This window comes from Geotrypetes seraphini, chromosome 4 (assembly GCF_902459505.1).
Source record: "Geotrypetes seraphini chromosome 4, aGeoSer1.1, whole genome shotgun sequence".
NCBI lineage: Eukaryota > Metazoa > Chordata > Amphibia > Gymnophiona > Dermophiidae > Geotrypetes > Geotrypetes seraphini.
Window position 1 is genome coordinate 295,743,661 of NC_047087.1, and position 15,022 is coordinate 295,758,682.

General features: G+C 42.0%; 1 protein-coding gene across 1 annotated transcript in view; it reads left to right on the forward strand.

The window, feature by feature from the left end:
* The window catches only part of TAF5 (TATA-box binding protein associated factor 5), an 82,459-nt gene that overhangs the window by 52,891 nt on the left and 14,546 nt on the right, over positions 1-15,022 (forward strand). The window contains exons 5-8 of the mRNA XM_033941738.1: positions 6,161-6,296; positions 6,488-6,608; positions 12,562-12,691; positions 13,965-14,129. Coding sequence (XP_033797629.1) covers positions 6,161-6,296; positions 6,488-6,608; positions 12,562-12,691; positions 13,965-14,129 — 552 coding nt within the window. The remainder of the gene's footprint in view (positions 1-6,160; positions 6,297-6,487; positions 6,609-12,561; positions 12,692-13,964; positions 14,130-15,022) is intronic.

Here is a 15,022-nt window from a genome sequence, read left to right on the forward strand (position 1 = left end):
GGTATTCTGTTAGCATGATTTTTCTATGCAGCATTTTGTAGTCATTTGACTTGTTCAGTTGTTTCAATAGTTGAGGGGAAATGGGGGCTTTGTTGATCCTTGTTCTGTATGTGTGATTTATAAAATGACACTTTTACAGAATATTGTTTCTAGAGTAATAGGTGTGTCATTCTGGACGGATGGTTAATATCCCCATGTTCATGAGCCATGCAGAAGGAATCCACTCCAGCTTTTAGAATAAAAAACAATTTTTATTTGACATGAAAAAAATTACACGCAGAAATAAACACAGCAACAACAAATGCCAGCACAGAAGAAACAGAGGCAATGTCTGCATAAGCAAAGACAACCAAACACAATCATGTCAAATATTTTTTACCCCAAAAAAATCCCCAAACACCCCATGTTCCCTCCACCCCCAAACCTACCCCACCAGTACCCCCCGCCCCCCCCCATGAAGCGGAATGCCAGGCAGAAAATAGAAAGGCGCAAACCAAGTTCCCCCCTCCCAGGGTCTGGGCTCTGATGACCCTAGGGCCCACTCCAGCTTTTAAATCCCTCCTCCATCACCAGAGGGCTCTGCTGCCCCTTTAGTTTTTCCTTTTGTGCGTGAGCTGGAAGGAGTCTTTCTGTTCTGCTTTGTATATTTCTTTAGCATCTCTCCAGACTGGTACAGTTCACTGATGAGTAATAGCTCACCATGCCCAGCAGGTGGAGATTGAGACAAAACTTTTGACTGTAATATTAATAGCTATGCTTCCCTCTGTCTCCAGCAGGTGTGTTAAGCTGTGCCAGTCTTCCCGTGGTTAGTGTAGGGCTGTTGGACTTAGTGTAGTGCTCCTTGTCCCATCTGGTGCTGGACTGAACTTGGAGGGGACCCTTTCGGTGGTCCGTCCAACCTCGGGGGTGTCGCACTCATCGGATTACGAGTTGAGCCCCTCCTCCCTTTTTCTCCACCTCCCCAATATTATGTAGAGGTTCCTCAGCTGTAAGCCAGGCATATAGCTTAGAGAGCCAGTGGAGTCTGTTCTGAAAAAAAAAAATCCTGAGGCAGTGCTGGTCTGTAGAGAGCCCTCTATTCAGTGTACTTGTATTTTTATACGATTGCACACTGGATCAAGGAGATTATCGCTTCTGCATATCTTCTTCAGAAGAAGCCTGTTCCAGATTTTCTCAAAGCTCATCCCACTCGGGGTCAGGCAACTTCTTGGGCTAAGTTTTCTCTTGTGCCTCTGGTGGATATCTGCAGTGTGGTCTTCTCTGCATTCTTTTGTTCAACACTACTGTGTGGATGTTCAGGTGCGTCAGGACGCAGTGTTCGGTGAGCGTGTTCTGGTGGCAGCCCTCTGGGGGATCCATCCATGATTGGTACTGCTTTGGTATGTCTCATCAGTGAACTGTACAGGTCTGGAGAGATGCTAAAGAAGGAGAAATTAGGTTTTTACCTGTTAATTTTCTTTCTTTTAGACTCTCCAGGCCGGTATGGTCCCCACCCTGTCTGTCTGTCTGTCCTTAGGGGAATTGCGTGAAGAGGGTGATTTTTTTTCTGTGGGTTCTAGTATTTTTCTAGGGTCGGGGAGATCAAAAGAACAGTGGCTTTGGTTCAACTGGTGTAGCTGGCGAGCTGTGGGGACATTTGCTGAAGGAGTTTTTTCTATACACTTTCCAACAGTATTGCTTTATGTTAGTTGTTATTCCTGTTCAGAGTGTTGTTACTATTATAATTAACACTTCTTAGTTCTGCTTGGCTATTCGGCAGACTGGTTATATAGAGAGAAGCACAGCTATTAGTATTAGTCAAAAGTTTTGTCTCAGTCTCCACCTGCTGGTCATGGTGAGCTATTGCCCATCAGTGAACTGTACCGTTCTGGAGAGTCTAAAAGAGAGAAAATTAATTTTTTCTTTGGTTAAATCTTTTTCACAAAATTTTGACAGCTATTGGTGCTCAGAACTCTCCTCGTCAAGGGTTCAGCTCTGCCTTCGTGGAGGAGAAGCAGACTGAGGTCTGCAGCTGACAGGCCAATTCCTCTGTATTACCTGTTGGCCAGCCTGCAGAAACTTCTGGAGCTTGGGAACTGTTCCCCTTGTAGCATTACCTGCCTCGCAGGGGCTTGAATGCAGGCTGTCGGGCATATATAAGGGGCTCTGCAGGGTGCCAGCTGCATTTCACCTTCCCCTTTTTGTGTTCATGAGTCCGTGGGGATTTGAGGTCAGTCCATCACCGGTAAAGCTGGTAGCCCGAAGATTCAGCATTGGAGGAGCAGTTAGTTTGAGGTAGTGATTTCTTTTCCCAGATCCAGCTACTTTGAGCTGAGGCAGATTGCATCACATTTTCAGCACAGGTCACAGTGAGTAAGGCTGTTACAGCCTATGAAGAAAATCAGAGGGGACTTTAAAACTTTTTTTTTCTGGTTTCTGTCCCTTTCCCACCTCCAAAATTGCAAAATCACTGGGGTTTTTTGTTTTAAAACATTTTTGGACTGTTTTTTGGCACCAAAATGCTGCTGCGGTGGCCATCTTAGATTTCCTAATTTTTCTCAGGGACCAGTGGTCATAGAGGATCTGGATCACTTTGCTCTTATAGCATGGCTCTTGAGTGTGTGACATTATCATTCAAAGGAATCTCAGAGATAGTCATTGCTATTCTGCTCAGAGCCAAAAAGCCTACAACAGTCTCTGCTTACACTAAGGCATGGGAAACATTTCAGTTCTGGTGCATTAAGTTTGGTCTTCTCTGCATTCTTTTGTTCAACACTACTGTGTGGATGTTCAGGTGTGTCAGGACGCAGTGTTCGGTGAGCATGTTCTGGAGAACAAGGAGCTGTTCTCTGTTCTGATCTCGGTGGTTTAGCTTTTCTCCAGGCTGGCCTTTACAAGGGTCTTACATTGGCATCCCTCAGAGTCCAAGTGGCGGTAGACTCTTGTTTCAGGGCTCGAGAGCTTAGAGCAGTGGTCTCAACATTAAACCCTTTGCAGGGCCACATTTTGGATTTGTTGGTACTTGGAGGGCCTCAGAAAAAAATAGTTAATGTCTTATTAAAGAAATGACAATTTTGCATGAGGTAAAACTCTTTATAGTTTATAAATCTTTCCTTTTGGCTAAGTCTTAATTATAATATTGTCATTTATAGCTAAAGAGACATATGATCAAGAAACTGTTTAATTTTACTTTTGTGATTATGATAAACATACTGAGGGCCTCAAAATAGTACCTGGCGAGCCGTGAATTTGAGACCACGGGTGTAGAGCTTCGTTGGCTTCTTATCCGGACATAGCTAGATTCCTAAAGTGGGCACTATGGCTCAGGCCCCCTGTAAAACATCTGTTTCCATCATTGAACCTTAATGTATTTTTTTGCAAGGCCTCAGTCAGGCTCCATACAAGCTGCTGCAAGAAGTGTCCTTGATGGATCTGTCACTCAAGATGGTTTTTCTTATGGCTATAATCTCAGGGAGAAGAGTCACAGAGCTATAGGCTCTTTCTTGCAGAGAGCCTTTTCTCAAGTTCACAGAGGCCAGAGTTTCTTTGCTTACCATTCCATCCTTTTTGCCAAAAGTTGTTTTCGGGTTTCCAGTCCACAGGTTCTAAGAAGATTCTGAAAAAGTTGGATGTGAGAAGAGTTCTTCTCCGATAGCCTGAACTCGTTGGTGACCTCGAGATATCTGACCATCTTTTTGTGTTCACTAGTCAGGCTAAATGTGGCGCATCGACTTCCAAGGCCACAATCTCCAGATGGATCCGTAGGGCCATTTTGTCAGTTTATATTGCCTGTGGAAAACTGTCACCAGTTTCCATAAAGAAGCATTCAACTATAAGTGTGGCTTCTTTGTGGGTGGAAACTTGGGCAGTCTTCCCCGAGGAGATTTGTAGGGCAGAAATTTGGCCCACTGTACATACATTTTCCAAATTTTCCTGAGTGGATGTAGCGGCAAGGAAGGACTCTGTCTTTGAGCCCTCAATGTTACAAGCTGGCGCAGTGGTCCCACTCTAGATTCTTGGGACTGCTTTTGTATATCCTGTCCGTCCAGAATGACACAACTATTGCACTAGGAAAAGAAATTAGGTTCTTACCTTGCTAATATTTTTTATAGTAGATAGGTGTGTCATTCTGGAGCCCCGTCTTGTCAGTTATCTCCTGCACCTACCTACTGTCTCAATCAGAAAGTTTGAGTTGAAAAATCTATTGCTATAACACATTGGGGAATTATTTAAGCTCTTTAAATGTTTATTTGTCATGCTTGTTTCACTGGTTTGAAATTCAATGGCAATGGTTAACGTGTTTGTTATGGTGTCAGGTTAAAAGCGCGCCGAGACAAAGGCGCGCGCAGACAATTGAGCGCAGTGCGGAGGTGCGCACCGCAGAAAATGACTGTTTTTAAGGCTCCGACGGGGGGGGGGCGTGAGATCGCGCCGCGTTGGGGGGGTTTGGGGAGTTATAACCCCCCACATTTTACTGAAAACTTCACTTTTTCCCTGTTTTTAGGGAAAAAGTTAAGTTTACAGTAAAATGTGGAGGGTTACAACCCCCCAAACCCCACACAACGCCGGCGCGATCTCTATTAAGTAAACTGGGGGGGCTCCCCAACAAAACCCCCCGTCGGAGCCCCTAAAAACTGTAATTTTCTTTGGCGCGCGCCTCCGTCTTGCGCTCAGTTGTTGGCGCGCGCCTTTGTCTTTCGCGGGGTTGTCTATGAACCGTTTGTTATAATTTCAGAGCAGAACAGAGTTATAGTCTCCCAGTACCCCTAGTGGGCAGTATACTGAAATCCTTAGCTCAAACATAGTATATTTATGAATAGAAGGGAATGGCTCTTTCCTGAGATTAGTAAGCAAATGTAGAATCTATGTAAATTGTAGAAGTAAGAAGTAATCGACTTGGGAAACAATTTTTTTTAATCTTCCATTGACTATTGACTTTCTCCCCATACAGTATCACCTTGGGGCTTTTGGAAATTGCCGTGTGCGGAGTCTTTGGATATTGATCAAGTTTCCATGACACCCTGCTAAAGTTCATTCACATCAATACACAATATAAACGCTGGCTTTTACAAAACCGCAGTAGAGGTTTCCACTGCGGGCCGGCGAGGTAAATGTGCCGATGCTCATAGAATTCTTATGAGGGTTGGAGCATTTATCTCGCTTGCCTGCAATAGAAATCTCTACCGCAGCTTTGTAAAAGAAGCCCAAAGTGAAGAGTGCATAATTTGAAGATTTTCACTTGGCAGGAGATGCTTAAGCCCTGCTCGTGCTTGGCCATTTTGTGACCTCAAGACTACCGGAGGGTGAACATATATTATATTTCCCAGTCAGACCTTCCTACACCCTACATCTTAGAAAAAGGGTTCTTACTTATTGATGACTTAACTACCTTAGTTCTTGACCCCAAATAATTTTAGACTTTTTTTTTTTTTTATTACTTGCCTAAATGCATAGACCTAGTCCAGTAAGGAGTTATTAAAAACATTTGCTTGCTTGATTATAATGTTTATTCCAGTTCTTTTATTCATATGGTAGCCATGTCTAGGCAGTCTATGGCATTATTTTAGGGGTTCATAGACAAAACTTCGGAAGACAAAGGCGCGCGCCGACAACTGAGCACAAGACGGAGGCGCGCGCCAAAGAAAACGACAGTTTTAAGGGGCTTCGACGGGGGGTTTTGTTGGGGAGCCCCCCCACTTTACTTAATACAGATCGCGGCGGCGTTGTGGGTGGTTTGGGGGGTTGTAACCCCCCTCATTATACTGTAAACTTAACTTTTTCCCTGTTTTTAGGGAAAAAGTGAAGTTTTCAGTAAAATGTGGGGGGTTACAACCCCCCAAACGCCGCCGCAATCTGTATTAAGTAAAGTGGGGGGGGGCTCCCCAACAAAACCCCCCACAAGGCGGCGTGATCTGTATAAAGTAAAGTGGTTCCCTCCCCCCACACACCTCCGTCGGAGCCCCTAAAAACAGTTATTTTCTTCGGCGCGCGTCTTTGTCTTCCGCGGTTTTGACCTGACACCTATTTTAGGTCTAGAGAAAGTTTTGAGTTTTATAGATTGGCTGATTTGAGATGAATATAAAAGCCAGTTTGGTCTCTAAAGATGTTTAAACAAGGGACAGAAGTTCTTCATTTTAGCAAGGCCAAAGCACATTACCCGATGTTTGTTTTTCCTTTATAGGATCCCACTACCAGAGCTGAAGGACTCTGATAAGCTGGACAAAATAATGAACATGAAGGAAGCCACAAAACGGGTGCGCTTAGGCCCAGACTGCTTGCCTTCCATCTGTTTCTACACATTCCTCAATGCTTACCAGGTTAGTTCCATCTGTGCTGCTGCAGGTTTCTGGAATTCCCACCATGCTGTAATGCGATTATGTTTACACTCTAACCAGCATTTTAGATCAGAACGTATTAAAGATCCCTTCATGTTATTCATCAGCTTCCTTGGCTTGTAAGCATTAGTTAAGGTAATCTTCATTCTGTAAACTTTATTTTCTGTCTTCAGGGCTTGACTGCAGTGGACATGACAGATGATTCCAGCCTGCTGGCAGGTGGTTTTGCAGATTCTACTGTTAGAGTTTGGACTGTGACTCCCAAGAAGCTGCGCAGTGTGAAAGCAGCTTCAGGTAATGGCAAACAATGTTTGGCTCTACCATTATAATAAAAATTAATTGTGCTGCATGCCATTGGATAACATGCTTATTGCCTCACTATCTACTAGGGAAGTTAGCCTTGAGAGTTCAAAAGGCTTTGGTTTCCACCTTTCTGGTAGTTCACAGCAACCACAGTGCTCATTAGAGTTCCTTTGTGGCAAACCAAAAAACCAAAACATTTAATGCAGCTTGATTGCAAAAATATTTTTAGTTTTTATTCCTGTATATTGTAGAACTTGAGAAACAGCAAAATCTGGGCTTTGGTCTAGTCCAGATATCAAAACGTTTTTACTGGGTGATCAAAAGTCGGATACTGTTATTTCACTATGAAAAGAAAGACAAGAATATTTGGAGCTTAAAATTCTTCTTTCCTTCCTATAGTGGGCTCTTCCTGTTTCAAATGTCAGGAATCTCTTCTTTACTCCAGGCTCACAGTCAATAACTTGCTTCTCTGACCAGCAAAACACTCCAAATATAATTTTTTCTCCATCTGATATCCAGGAACTCTTTCCATTAACCAGCAAGCATTCTCAACTCCAGCTCCTCTATGGGGAACACTGGAATAGACACTCTTCCTAACTTCTACCTGTTGCATCTCTCAACTAAGGTTCCCTTAGCCAGCATAAGGTAAATAATTACTACCCTAGATGGGTTTTGACCCCAGTTTCTTCAGCCCTGCAGCACACAACCATCAGTACCCTACCCTAGTAGTTCAGGCTTGCTGACAGTGAGTGCTGACCTTTTTTACAGATGTGTTTTCAGAGCTAGGAATATCTCATCCCAGTTGCTGGCGTGTCTTTCCTCTAGGCTTCCCTGCCTTGATGAAGGAATGGCTTTCTGATCCCAATCCTTTGAGGCCTTGATGCGTCAGATGAATGAATGAATTGTTCTCTATTTTCCTCGATCCCTACTGGCTTGGTTTCCAGGCCTCGATCTATTAAGGCCTGGAGCTCAGCAGTCAATACCTGTTTTAGAATTGCAGAAAAGAGGCAAAACATAATTCTTTCTCCCAGACTTGGAGTTTTATGTCCTAGTCTGACATCACATTCCATATCTCCTCCCATGGCTGGTCTCATGAGAAAGCAATATACAGATATTACATTATACTGTACCAGGTCTAGAAGTACTCTGGCAGTATACTGTATACCACCCAGTTATGTACAATTAATAATAATAAAAATATACCTCACAATTCAGAGTGGTTAATATCAAGAGAGTCTGCCAAACACAGAAAAGTACATACATGAACAAATCCAATACATGACTGAAATTTCTTAAACAAATTTATCGAATAGATAAGTCTTCAAAGATTTTCTAAATACTTGATAAGAAAATGAGTTTAGGAGCAAATCACTTATGGTTTTGCTCCAAACACAAGCCTGATAAGATAAGGTTTTATCCAGAAATCTTTTGGAAATGCATCCCTTTAACGTCAGAAATGAAAACAAAAGGGTTCCTTGCGTAGGTCGAGAGTTTGCTGAAAATGTCTCGAAAGATAAGTGGGTGCCAAACCTACAAACATTTTATAGCATAAACATACAAATTTAAATATGATTCTAGCTTCAACTGGCAGCCAGTGTAATTTTTAATAATATGGAGTAACTTGCCTTTTAACATTCGCTACCTTTCTGTAGTGTGATTAGAAGCCATATTTTCAAAACTGTGTTACCTTAAAAAGGGTTATAGTAATAAAGGATGGATAGAAAGCTCTAGTTAAGGTGAATCTCATGCAATATCACATGATTCATGCTTTGAAGAAAGATTTTTGGTACTGTTTGGTGTAGAGAGATGTGCTTCACAATTGGGAATAGATCTGTTGGAAAGACAGGTTTTTACCGTCTGCTCATACTGAAGAGCCATCAGATTAAAATAAAATGTGCCTGCAGCTCGTGATATCAGACTTCCCTAGTCATCTGTGACCATTTTAGTCTTAGGAGTAGAAATTCCAAACAATTTAAATGGGCAGTAACAACTTCTGGCCACTGAAAATTCCTAATTGGTGCTTAAGCCGGAACTGGCTATTTTGTGGGTATTCCAGAGGTGGATTTGCTAACTAGTACTTAATTAGGACCGCATAAAACGGTCCTCTCTTTATGAGCTTCATGATAGATGTATAGAGGGGCATAATAAAAAGAAACGTCTTAAGTCCGTTTTGGACATAGGGTGCTAGTCGCTCAAAGTCAGCAGCGGTAAAATGTCAGTTCTTGAAAAGTGTGTCTAAATTTTTTTTCCCCAAAAATCATCTATCTGGACGTCCAGGCGTTTGATCGTCCAGACCACCATCTATCTTTATACCACATTCTCGACCAAGACTTCGTCCAAGTCCCAAACACCCAGAATAATAATAACAGTTTATATACCGCAGGACCGTGAAGTTCTATGCGGTTTACAATGATTAGCAATGTTACAGATTGAATGGAATAAACAAAGGACAGACTTAATGATTGATAGTTCTAGCGATCGTTTGTTGAGGACTAAGATTGTATAGGTTGGTTTCCTAAGTATTTCAGGAACAGATGTGTTTTTAGGTGTTTCCTGAATTCCCCATAGGTAGTAGGCACGAGCAATTGTTCAAGGTCTTTACCCCATAATGCTGCTTGATGTGCGAAAAGATGTTAGTGATAAATTTACAACCTCTATCTGGTGGAGAAACAAAGTTTAGACCTTTTGGACGTGGGAGGGGCCAGTATTGTGATGGACTGGCCACCTAGACATGGCAACAGAGCAGTGGGGCACCTTACAGGACACTGCTGTGAACTTCACAAAAAGGGTGCCACATAAACATCTCACCAGAACTCCCTTATAGGTTATGATCAGACCCCTAAAACCCACTATACTCACCTGTCTACAACCCCAATAGCCCTTATGGCTGCAGGTGCCACATATATGGCAGTACAGTAGGGTTATGGTGGGCTCACATTTTCCACCATGAATGTAGTGGTTAGAGTGGCTTATGGGTCTGGGTCCTCCTCGCTATGGTTCACTAGCCCACCCCCAGACTAAAGCCATCGAAGTGTATCTCTATTAGGCTTTCCTATTCCAGGTGCTGATGTTCTGAAGGTAGGTATGTACATTTTTATTCTGATCTTTGTGGAGGTGCATTGGAGTCAGTGAACACGAGGGGAGTGTGTATGAGTCTTTACTTTGTCTTTGTAGTGGTTATCTGGTCACTTTCGATACCTTTTGGACACTTATACCTGCTTTTACATCGTCTAATTCACAACATATAAGTTTCGTCCAGGAAGTCTTGTGAAACCTTCGATTATCCCTGCAGGACAACTAAGTATAGTTTGGCCCATATCCTACCCTAACCAAAACGCCCCTTTCAGCTATGGGCACACAGCGGGATTCAGAGGCCTGATATGTCCAAAAAGCTGTTTCAATTATTGGCACTAGGATGACCTGTCTTTTAGATCGTCCAAGTGCCGACTTGGGCGGGTTTTTAGACGCATTTCAGTTTTGTGTTCTCTCAGGGTTTCCGCAGATGGTATTGTGCTTGTTGTAGGTTTCTGAGTCTCGCTATGTCTTTGTCAGGTAGCAACCGATGTTTCAACCACCATGCTGTGGCTTTCTTCAGGGTATGCTCTGAAGTCTGCAGTGTGACTTTGTAAATAGTGGGTTCACTGACTTGATTGGGAACAGGGCAGTCCACCAATTTGAATTTTGGCGGGAAAATCAGTTGGCCAGAAATTTGAGTTTTGTTGTGAAAGTCCATAGAATGGAAAAAATCTGTGGTAGGTTTAAAGATGTTCTCCCCGTAGAGCTGGGTTCAGTGTGAATGCGTAGATTATAGAATTGCCTTCTAAGAGAGTAACTTTATAACAGAGCACATAGGGGCATGTGCTGCATTTATTTTATAAAGGAAACAGATGCATTTATAAAATATCCAATCCAAAAGCTGTGGCGCCTGTAACTGTGCATATTTTGTAAATATGCACTAACTGCTGCTGGTCCCACACATTTTTAGCCCACAGAGACATCTATACATATACCACATAAAAGTATATGCTTTGAGGTTAATTGTATAACAGGTTTCCTGTGCATGCCGCTAGTATGCACTCATAAGAGGCCTGTTTTATAAGATAAGCCTGAAATATTCACACAGCCTATGAACACAATTACACTTGCTCCTTGCAGAGTCTCTAATGTAGTACTTGCATGTTTGTGTTCATTCTGTATAAATAATAGAAAATATGCATGTAAATAAATGTTTAGCCTTATCTTCCCTGTTGGAATGTATTTTCTTTTCTTGTTCTTGGTCTGCTCCTTTTAAGAACATAAGCAGTGCCTCCGCCGGGTCAGACCATAGGTCCATCCTGCCCGGCAGTCCGCTCCCACGGCGGCCCAAACAGGTCACGACCTGTCTGAATCACCAGAAGGGGCTCCCTTGCCACCTTGGTTTCTCATTGAAGTCCTATCTTCCCATCGTAGTCCTAACCCTCCGGTCTTGCACATGCACGACCTGTTGGGTTTCTATACTTATTACCTGGTTAGCTTTCTATACCTGTGTTACATCCCAGCACCTCTCTCAGTATCCCACGATCCCTTTATCCCTCAGGAATCTGTCCAATCCCTGTTTGAATCCCTGTACCGTACTCTGCCTGATCACTTCCTTTTGGGGCCTAAAGTCCTGGTCTCTTTCAGGGAATTTGGCGTTGGGATAGGGGTTGCAGAGGGATTTGATGGGGGGGGGGGGATTTTTTCTTCTGATAGTAATAATGTGAGCTTGTTTTGTATTTTGTTGCACCTTTGTTCTTTTCCTTGTTGAGCTCAATAAAATACATTTGTTCAAAAATGTTTAGTCTCATCCCCTAAAACATCTAGTTTTGTACATAAAAGTATTCTAGAAATGCTTGTGCATGAGCACTAGGTAATTCTGCAAAGGATGATTTCTATATGTAAAACATTGTGTAAGTGCAGAAATAGCTTATAAATTTACTCCCTTACATATCCTAGCACCTTTTTTTTTATGCACACATATCCTAAGGGCAATTCTATAAGTGCCTGCTTGAGCAAGTAAAACGCTTTTTTAGTATAGGTTGAGTTACCTATAAATTACCATCCGGTGTTGCCGTTGCCTGATGCATATGGCCCGGGGGAGAGCAGTGTTATTAGGACTGCATTTGCAGCATGCCCAGCTGGCTCAGGCAGTGGAAGTTCTGATCTGTTGTTTAAATTCGGCACAATCTGCTGGGCAGTACATGGCACTGTTGATGAGCCATCATGTAGGCTTCAGATTATATGTTGTGTATTATCAAGAAATTAGGATGATTAAACTGGCAATCTGCTGCTGGCGTTAATGATTTTGTTCATGTGTCTGCTGGGGTGGGTGGCCCTAATTTTTTTCCCATTCCAGAATGAATGTCAAAGAGTGCACACTTTTTGCTAAGGAGTGTGTGCTATCCCATGGATTCCATATATGGCGCTGAAATATCGGAGCCAAAATTTTGGTGCCGATCCAAGTCAATATAGTAGCAGCTGATTAACTTAGTCGCGCATGCAAGTATGAATTAATAGGCCTTAACCATCAATAATTACACTTAATTTGCACTAATTTGGATTTGCGTGCGCATTTGCTTGTGTGCTATTCTATAACCCCAAGTGCCTAAATTTCATAGCATGCAACTCAAAAGAGGGCATGGCCAGGCGTTGGATGTGGGCAGGTCAGGGGTATTCTGAAAAATTGTTCAGTTTTATGGAATAGTACCATTTATGCACCGGAATGCTGTGAGTTGAGCACCAGCATTTTACACCAGGTTTCATCTGGTGTAAATGCCAGTACTCGACTTTAGGTGCAAGAATTGGCTCTTGAGTGTGCATTGTTTAAGAAGAGTCTGCACTGGTATTGGTGAACGCCAATTTGCTGCAAATGAAGCCCTTGCCTAGCGTCTCGGCTGTAAATACGATGCTTGATGGGCTTTTACAGATCTCGGCCTCATAGATAAAGAATCAGATGATGTTTTAGAGAGGATCATGGATGAGAAGACAGCAAGCGAGTCGAAGATTCTTCATGGGCACAGCGGCCCCGTCTATGGAACCAGCTTTAGTCCTGATAGGTAAAATACAAACAGAATAATAATAATAATAATAATTTATTTTCTTATATACCGCCCTACCAGCAGTTCTAGGTGGTTCACAACATAAAAAAAAACGGAGACATTTCAGTACATGATACAGTTTCAATAAAACGCTATTACATACATCAATCTAATATAACATGATGAAATATAATTTGCAGTATTGTTAAAAAATTAAAACATACTTAAAAAATTAAAAATCAAGATCATCAGAAATATTAAAAATTAGCATTCTTGTTTGGCAAATAAATAGGTTTTTAATAATTTCCTATATGTAAGGTAAGAGTAGATCTGGATAATCATCGGGCTTAACCAGGAGTTCATCTTCTCAGCCTGATACTCCAATGTCCTTTCTAAAAAAAAAGTCACATTAAACACTTGTCAATAAAAGTAAGTTCTAGATCTGATGAGAAATTGGTGTCCTTCAGTGCTTGTAATTTGTTTTTAGTAGAATAATCTTGGTTATGGATCTTGGCTTAACATAGCTGCTTAATTCAAACATTTATTTCTGTGGTTTAAAAATTGCTGTATTTCAGTACTGCTGCACTAGGCCAATTGATTTGATCCAACAAAACCCGTTCTTTGGTTACTTCTGGATGTTTTCTAATTTACCCCACCTTTTACTAAACCGCGATAGCAGTTATTAGCGCAAGGAGCCTCGCTGAATGCTATGAGTTGCTCCCAATGCTCATAGAGTTCCTGTGAGCGTTGGGAGCAGAGTGGCTCCCTGCGCTAATAACTACTATCGCGGTTTAGTAAAAGGGAGGAGGGTTCGAGTCCTGTGTTAGAGGAAAAGTGGTCTATGTCTGAATAGGCATTTCTCAATGACTGACAATATATTTAGAAAACAAAACTTGAAAATAATTGTTCCTTCATTTATGAACCTGGTAGTCTTTACATCAGCTTACGCTTGGCACTGAACAATCCTGACTGTTGCCAGAGTTGGAGCTTATCTTGGAGCCAGATTTTATGGCAGTTTGAGGAACACACTGGAAAAATGTTCAGCCAAACTTCGATTAATAAGGATGGACCACAGAGACCAATAAAAGATGGGCTTTAAGTTGGCAAACCGGATTAAGATTTTGTTACTGTCTTCCCCCCCCCCCACTAATTTTGGATAAAAATTAATCTTATTGCTTTTTATGAAAATAACCATCCTACAACCAAGCACACATTCACATATTCATTGAATAAAGGGGTGCAGAAATTCAAGGCTACATTAACAACTGTATTTTCTTTTTGTGATTTGTAGAAACTATTTGTTGTCCAGTGCAGAGGATGGCACCATTAGATTGTGGAGCCTGCAGACCTTCACTTGTCTAGTAGGTTATAAAGGACACAATTACCCTGTGTGGGACACACAATTTTCTCCCTATGGATATTATTTTGTATCTGGAGGTCATGACAGAGTTGCACGGTAAGACGCTTGGGAGGTTGTATGGCTGTAACTGAGATCCTGTAGCTCTCAGGCATTATTGCTGAGTGAAGTGTAATCCCATTGCAGGCACATTTTATATTTCTAAAATGTGAGCTTTAGGATAAGTTGCATTTATAAACTAAAATAAGAAAAAAAATGTATTTCATCAGTTGCCATGCTGGGATCTCTTCATGGAGGTAGTTAGGGGATGGGCCATTAGTGTGGGCAGACTAGATGGGCCGTGGCCCTTTTCTGCCGTCATTTTCTATGTTTCTATGTTGATGAAATAACTCAAATTGCTGAACTGTTTGACTGATTAAGCTTGTTTCACTGGCCATTTAGTGTGAGTGTGAGCACAGTGAAACTTATCTTGAAGGTGCTTGTTTTCCTTATTGCAGGCTTGATGCGATAAGCCATGAATTTAGAATACTGTGCTAAGCTTCAGGCACATGCACAAAATCTTTTACTCCCAATGTAGTAAATTAATTGCATGCAAAATACTGCATGTTGAAAGTGTGTGTTAATTGAAAAAAAAACAGTGCATACTGCTGTGGCAATCTAAAGTGGCTTGCTGCATTGTAAATAAAATAGAAAAAGAAAAAGGCCAGCACTGAGCACAGAGAGGCTCTAGAACTTATTGTCTCCACTGCAAAAGCCCCCCCCTCCCCCCATGAACCAATAATACTTATCAAAGTGGGGAGGCATCCAGCGGTATCCTCCATTTCCTGCTGCAACGGTGCATGAGGATGTATCATTAGGAGTCAAGCAGCCACATAAGGCATTGCGTCCCTTATTTGGGAAGCATTGCCTTGTTTCTAGCTTCAAATGTTGCTTCGGGATGCATGCTAGTGGTCACGTACAGCCATTTTGGAAGAAGGCAGTAATGAGTGGAC